We start from the raw sequence: 7,744 nt of genomic DNA, 5'->3' as shown, positions 1-7,744 counted from the left end.
CACTGCCAAGATTAGGGGTGACATTCCTACTCTTGAAATCAGTGATAAAACTTCCTTTGACTTCAATAGGGAGAAGATTTCATCCAAAGCAAGAAAATTATTATCCTTACATTTTCAGAACTGAAAAGAATAAAAAGCCTCCCTACAATTCAGACTTCTCTCCATTTTTAGCTGCTGACATGTAAGAATTATTTATACTGTCATCCTTTTCAATATAAAGGTTATCTTAGTTGGTTTTGATGCCTGAAGACAGGAATTAGCTTATAAAGTATTTCTGCAGCATACAACAACAAAAAAAGAGTAGTTCAGAAAGGCAAAAGCAAACACATAAAAATAAGCACTTCTCTATTTTATTAATAGGGATTTGCTATCTTTCCACACAAAAGAATTAATACCATTCCATTAGATAGAAAATGATGCTTATAAGATAGTTCTTTTTGCAGAGTGATGTTTGGTGGGAGGAGATGAAGAGTTGATTCAAAGATCGGTGAAATAGGTGGGGAAAAAAGTAGATAGAAAACTTCTATTGATTGTGTTGGGCTTTCTCCCCCGTTAAATACTGTGTAGCAAGGAAATTTTAAACCCTTCTAACTTTTCTGCAAGAGCCTTCTTAAGAAGAACAGCAAAGTACACGAGCCATGGAGTCCCAGCTGAATTGTCTAAGATTAGGATACATTTCCAGAAATGCTGAAGTAAGTAGCACTTAGGTGTCAGGAACACACAGTGATCTGGTGCTTAAGTAGACCGTACCTAACCTTGCAACACTGGAGGTTTCCTTGATAACTTATGTAAGCTACTTCGTAATTCAGCTCAAGAAACAAGCAACTCTTCAAATATCCATAACAGTACACAATTTTTGTAATTAATATGTACAGTAGATTAACATAATTTAGGAATCAAAGATTCACTGAAAATCAGCAGGACTTAGGCTCTTGAATTAGTGCTTCCAAAACAGAAATTCAGCAGGGCAGACACTTTCAGAGTCACTTTCCTTGGAAACTCGAGTTATTTGTGTACCTCAGCACATGTTCATGACAGTGAAAGACTGAGGTTTTGCTGACACCTGTTGATAAATGTCTGAACAGCAGAACGGGTGTTCTACAATTGGGTAAATGTGAAATATTATAAATATATAAAAGAAAACAGAAGTAAAGGTACAGAACTGCCTTCTTTTTATAGCAGAAAAACTTCCAGTCATTGCTACATCATAATGGTGGAGTGAGGTTGGGGAAAGGACGAAAAGGAAAGGTAAACCCAAAATTTGTTGCTAGATTTTTTTGTCAGATCTTCCCTGACAAGGACAATGAGGTCACTTCCTACTGAGTCAATGCACTACTTGCAATGAGTCATTATGGAGGTGCTGACTAAGCTGAAAGAAATTTGCTAATGACTGGATGATCAGCAGAAGTATAATTAATATCAGCAGAGACCAGTATGTGTCTTTCAAATGATCGGATTCATGCTAACATGGGAGTGCGATAAAATGATAAAGACTACCAAGAGATTTTTCAAAATTTTTTCAAATACAGGAAGAGAAATTTTTGCTTACCCAGCAGCTTATCCTCAAAACTCAGCAAATATCATATCTGAATTCTGCTAGGGTTGGTTAGGCCCAAGAAAATGTAAAATTTGAATAGAATTCGACTTGCTGCTACAACAGTAAACAATGAAGATAGGCTTCAAATTTTCAATTACAATACAATCCTATCATTAATCACTTTTAATGTTGTGTTAAACGAACACAGTGAAAAAGGGAGAGGATTGCTACACCTTTCAAAATAAGTATTTCTGTTAACAGACTGCACACTGCACTCTCTTTCATTTGTACAGGGGTGCATGGTCCCTAGTAAGAAAAACATGTTTTGGGCAGTGTTTTCAACACTATGTAACCTGTATTTAACTGCTTTTCTGATAAGAAAAGCTCAGACAGTGTAGATGTGCTGCTTTTGCTGTTGTTCACGTGCGATCCTTCTCCCCTTCCCCCAAGTAAACAAAGGAGAAATTTACAGTAAAAAGAAAATTCACTTTCTGTCCCTGGTGTTCACCTTTGAAAGAAAATTACCGCTCGTAAAATACAGGCCCGAAGATCTTATCTTGGACAACCATGCACTTGGGTTTCTTTGTATATTCCCGCCTTCTCTGTATCCAGGATGAATGGGAAGGTATTGTAATGGATAATTACTGTGATTACTGGATGCTTGCCAGCCCATTCAGGAATTGCCGTGCCCTGGATTGGAAGGGTTGCTGAAGCCTGGAAGAGACCGGGCGCCGCTCCGTGTCAGCTGCACAGCGGTGCGCCGCCAGGCTGCCCTCTCCCGGCAGGTCAGACCTCGGCATGGGCGTAACGCTCATCGGCCCAAAACGTGCAGTACCACCTCAGCTTGGCTGCCCTTACAGCATGAACCCCATCTACGGAAAGGTTGTGGAAATGCCTGGGAGATTTGGAATGTGCGGCTGCTCAGTCAAAGGTACTTGCAGGTCTGATCGAGGTGCTAAACATTTAGAAATTCTGGACAAATGTAAAATACATCCATCCGGGACAACATCTTCAGGCTGAAAAAGAAGACATTTTCTTCAGGCAAAGTGCAGCTCTGAATCAGATGCAAGGCCTTTGCTGCGTGTGAAGCGAATCTGCAGTTGAGACTACTCAAAACTCTCGGACGTACAGTGCACATACAGCATGTTTGTGTAGCACACAGCCAAGCTGAATGCTTTACAGAGGTATTGAGCTAATTCTCTGTATGATACCAGTTCATGTACATCTGTACTTCTGTCTGGGAAGTTCTAGACAGAAACGTGGCAGCCTTTGCTTGCCAGCACTTACCTGAGCAAGTTGCTCAAACAATTAGTTAGTTTTTCTCAGCACTGGGCATGTCAAGGCATTGTCATTAACCACCTTGCTGGTTGCAAGTTCTTGAGCGCTATGACAGAAGGTGTAGTCGGCAGCTGTGCTCCGGCCTGGCAAAGGGAGATGAATAGAGAAACAAGGTAAGAAGGAAAAATGACCAAAAGTAGGTGTTGTTTAGGATGTAAATGAAGCTGATGAATGCAGTTATGTCACTTAGTAACAGTGATCATTATGGGGTTGGCTTATTTCCTCATACGCACACAACCCTCAATCTCTCCACAGGATGCCCAATTAGAGATGGTAACTCTTTTCATTAAGAGTAAGCAATCAAGGCACATTTCTGAGCTGGTAACTATAAATGTTTGATGCCATTTCTGAAATGTTTTAGATTATTGTCATTCCAGGTGGTTACTTTATTGCAACTGTGAACACCCTTTGGGTTGATCGAACTTTTAACCACCACGGCGTGCAGATCTCCTGATCTCCAGCTGCTGCCACGCACCACACGTGCACATGAGTTTTATCCCGGAGAAGTTGACGTGACGTCCTCCCTAGGCTGACAGGACGAATTGTTGAGGGCTGCTGGCGGCAACTCTGAAGCAACAACTGTTCGGAAAAAAAGCAGTTCAGCCATGTTGCTAGCCAAAGGACAACCCGCCCTCTGCATGTTTCCAGTATTTTTGTGATACAGGGGCCCACTAGGTCACTACCTAGAAGGAAAAACGCTTCTAAGTTTTCTGACCGAGGAAGCCCTACTGTAAAATAAACTCTTGGCTGATGAGCCCGAGGTCACCCGAGACACCCGTAGTGGGTGCACTTTCATCCAGAGCAGCTGCACAGGCCAGAGCCCGCGCTGGCACGGGACCGGAGCCCCTGACACCAGGGGTGAGCTGTGCTCACTGGGACTCGTTGGCCTACTTGGCCTTTGCTTTTAGGGTGAAGGGGAGTCTCAGGCAGCTTGCGGCGTGGCACGTTTGATGGAAACGTGCAAAAGGTTTGTGTGGGCCTGGGCTCAAGCTGCCCCGAGCCCCCACCTGTGAAACTGCTGCTGTTTTCCAGGCAGCGCTGAGGGGACCTCTCTGGGTCTGGCCTGAGCCTCCACTCACACCCTGTGTCAAGGTGGGGGAGTGGAGAGGAAAAAAAAAAATAATAAAACCCCACCTTTTTTTTTTTTTAAAGTTTACTATAAGGAGGATGAAACCCGTTGGCAGGGTGGTGAGGCGGACAAAAATTCCTCCGCCGTAGCACGGTGCGCCAGGAGGGGCGCGCAGAGAGTAAGGGCGACGCTGACGCCTGCGGCCTACCCCTTCATCCGCCCCGGCCCGGCCCGGCCCCGCCTGCGCGGCTCGCTGCGGCCAGCCGGTGCTTGTGCGGCGGCTCCCTGCAGGGGGCGCTGTGAGACGCGACCCGCCGCCGGCGGCCCTCTCTTGGCTGGGGCGGGCGGCGGCTCGTCGGCAGGGGGCGGGTCGTATGGCGGCGCCGTTCCGCTTGGGCCGCGCCGCACGCCTGCTGCCGGCTGCCGCTATCGCTCGACTCCCAGCCACAGCTCTGCGGCCGCCTCCGCGCCTTGCTTCATCTTCTTCCTCCTTCTCTTCTTCTTCTCGCCTCTCTCCGTTGCCCGCCATGCAGGCGTTCCAGTACCCCGAGGTGTACCGCGACGAGACTGCCGTGAGTACGGCACTCGCCCCGTGGCAGCTCGCCGGCGTGTGGCGGCCGCCGGGCCCGGCCTCTGGGGCAGCCTGTCTCGCCAGCCCTCTCGGTGCTCCGGGGGGCCGCCTCGGGAGTGGGGGGTTAGTGCTTTCTCGGCTTTCAGGGCTTCGTTCGGCTTCGGCCGTTGAAAATCCAGTGTGCTCCGTTTAAAGGGTCTGGGTTTTTTAACGTCTGTGGGCCGTGGCGGCTGCTAGGGGCTTGTTAAAAGCCAAATTTGTGGCTGTCGTGCCGGTGCCTGCGGGCTGCTGCGCCGGGAGCCGGCCCGGGGCCGCGGGGTGGCCGGGGGCGAGCGGGTCTCACGGCCGCGCAGATCCCGGAGCTTTTGGTACGGTGGCGTGTTTCAGGGAAATCCAGGCCTCCCCCTGGGCTGGGGTAGCGTACAGAGGAACAAGTAGTCTATATTTTTATATGAGGGCACATCTGTAAAATAGTTCACCTCCTTGTGTTGCGACCGTAACTTGATACGCAAGGGTTACGGTGGAAGTTTGGCTTCAAAGGGGTTCAGTTTTCTTCTCCTTCCGCAAAGGGCTGTGCTTTAGGTGCCAGTCCAGGTATTATTTACAGAACTAACATTATTTTTAAGCCAAAATGTTTGCCGACATGAGCCAACGCTGGAAAAACTTAGGTATTTACTTTCATAGTTGAGTGAAAGGCTGAGCTATGCTACTCCTAACAGCAGATATCTAGCCTGGAAGAAGGAAGTAGGTACATGCAGCCACGTGGGTTAGTCTTTTGTGTTTGGGGTTTTTTTTAAATTTTAAATTTTTATATGTACTTTACTCACACGTTTCCAAGCAGCAATAGTAGGGAGGGCTAAACGAGAGACAGTGGCATAACCAGAAACTACATTTTGGGGGCAGCTAGCAATTGGGTTTTGTGATTTGACTTGAACACCTGGATTTGGAGGAGGTTTTGGGTTGTTTGTTTTTTGAGGGGTTTTGGTGTGTTGAGGTTTTTTATTACTTTACCACTCTGTCTTGTGGAAGGAATTTATGTTCATGTTCTGTATTTTGCTGGTGCTCTGTTTTGTTTTTTTTTTCTGAGGACAACTCTGCTGCCTTGGTGCCATCACCAAAGAATGGTAATATTAGCAGCTCACCTGGGAGCAAAGTGTTGCTTTTCTCTTCCTTTGCTTCTTAGTACTGTATGTTTTTGTGAAATTCCAAATACCCTTCATCCTGATGACTATTATTTCTTGACAAATAGAGTTTTCTTGTGTGCATGTCTTTTTTTAAAGTATTGTCCTTTTATAAATCAGGTGTTGGATTACCATGGGCGTAAAATAAGTGACCCATACTGTTGGCTTGAAGATCCTGACAGTGAACAGACAAAGGTAACCTTTCTTTGTACAGGAATGGCTGTTTTGACATGGTTCTCTTTTTATAGACTAGGTGCATGTGTACTCTGTTTTTGAAGAACCTGCCAGTACTTTCTGAAAACTTACATAGTGAATGTAGGTGTACTTCATGTGATATTTTATTGCACCAACAGCAATGCCGTTATTTTGTGCCTTTGTGTTAATGGGGGAAAGACTGGAACGCTTGGTTTAACCTAGATCACAGAATTTGGAAAATTAATGCCTTTTTTATCTTGCACCCATTTTTCTTAGACCATTCAAATGCTTATGGTAGTGTCACACTGAAGAGAAACACTGATTTTGGAGTGCTTTATCCACTGTCCTAAGTACATCTAAAATTGCTATGATAAAATAGTTAGAAAAGGGTAGAAAGAAAACTCCTTTGGCTTGCTTTCTTTGTACAAAGTGTGTGAATACATCTGGGGTTTTTTTTGACCCCTTTTTTAAAAAAACAAAACAAAACCAAAAACATTTTCCTCCTGAAGTTAGGCTTTGTTAGTAGCTTTTATTACAGATTGCAGATATTGCAGTGTTTTCAGCCTGCAGCCTGGTATAGCTAGACTGTGCTGCTAGAACTGGTCTTTTGCTGAGAGAGAATCATGAAAAATAGTAAGTATGCCGGTGAGCCAGTTCCTCTGATATTCCTGGCATACGGAGTTGCAGAGGTGATGGCTAGAAAGTGGTATGTGGTAGTGTGGAGGTGGTTTACTCTGTACTGGCTAATAACTTTGTGATAACTGTAGTTCCAGATCTAAACCACTGGCATCTATCCAGTACATGTGATTGTGTTGGAAAGATGATGGAGGGCAGGATGTCCATTTAAAAATATCCTGTAGGGTGGCTTTCCACTAGTGAGATTCCTTCTAGGTTCTCTCATGTGTGTGCTTACATAATACATCTTGATGAGCTAGAGATTGGTTGAATAGAACTTACTGTAACTGTCAAGAGCAAGATAAAATGTGTACAGTTAGGATCCTATTTCCTACTTACAAAATCTATTGGCGTGTGTAAAGACTCATGTAGATTAAAAAGGTTCATTTGGGATCAGGTTTTAGTGAAAAACTCTGCCATGGACATTAACATTGAAAATTAGATATTTACTAAGTTGGGAGTATTTTGATTTTTTTTATTCTGGCATCCTTAAGAAACAGTACACATAGGATAGTTTTGTGCCAAATTCAGAGGGATATATGTGTGGGGAGGTATGGTTATGTCTTTCTTTTACAGAGGCCTTACAAATACCTATTAAAGTAGTTTTCAGGATCCTGCGGAAGAGTTGGGATTGAGAAAATGCCAAGACCTGACTTTTTGTGTCCCTGTGTTCAATACTGTCACCACATACTGTGAACAGGTTGGGTGAGAACAGTTGGAGGAGAGTGAATCTCATTCTCCAGAAGTTGTAGTTTATATAGGAGGCAAAATAAGGAATGGGGGATTATAACATCCTCATTAAAATGCAGCAGCCCAGACATAAAGATGTCACATTGGTGGAATGAAAATACTGTTAAATCTTATTTGCCTACCCTCTAAAAAACACCTGCCTTGGCAGAATTTTGCAGTGCAGTAGTAGTATGATGCAAAGAACGGAGAGTTCCTGTGTGTATAAGTATGTGAGTATGTCATCTTTTTCCCAAAGTTCCAGGAGTTACTGAACAAAGGGAATTAAAAGTATTTTCCTGTTACAACTTTCATGGAAGAGGTCAGAAAAAAATAATCTTGAAGTGCTAAACTCCTTTCATCTGCTTTATCACTCACTATGTGCTCTGCAGCAGAGGTTGCTGACGGCCACTCTTTCTTGCTAGCTTTTCTTAATAGTTTTATCTCCAAGT

The 7,744-nt window shown here is 44.4% G+C and overlaps 1 protein-coding gene across 2 annotated transcripts in view; it reads left to right on the top strand.

The window, feature by feature from the left end:
• Positions 1-4,276: 4,276 nt before the first annotated feature.
• The window catches only part of PREP (prolyl endopeptidase), a 113,133-nt gene continuing 109,665 nt past the window's right edge, over positions 4,277-7,744 (top strand). Inside the window, exons 1-2 of one of the 2 annotated variants that reach the window (XM_054820662.1) lie at positions 4,277-4,516; positions 5,817-5,891. In XM_054820662.1, coding sequence (XP_054676637.1) covers positions 4,319-4,516; positions 5,817-5,891 — 273 coding nt within the window. In that variant the 5' untranslated portion in view covers positions 4,277-4,318. Of the gene's footprint in view, positions 5,640-5,816; positions 5,892-7,744 lie in introns of both variants that reach the window. The other variant, XM_054820664.1, reaches the window with a different exon arrangement.

This window comes from Grus americana, chromosome 3 (assembly GCF_028858705.1).
Source record: "Grus americana isolate bGruAme1 chromosome 3, bGruAme1.mat, whole genome shotgun sequence".
NCBI lineage: Eukaryota > Metazoa > Chordata > Aves > Gruiformes > Gruidae > Grus > Grus americana.
The sequence above is the reverse complement of the archived record's forward strand: the minus strand, read 5'-3'. Positions and strand labels throughout refer to the sequence as shown.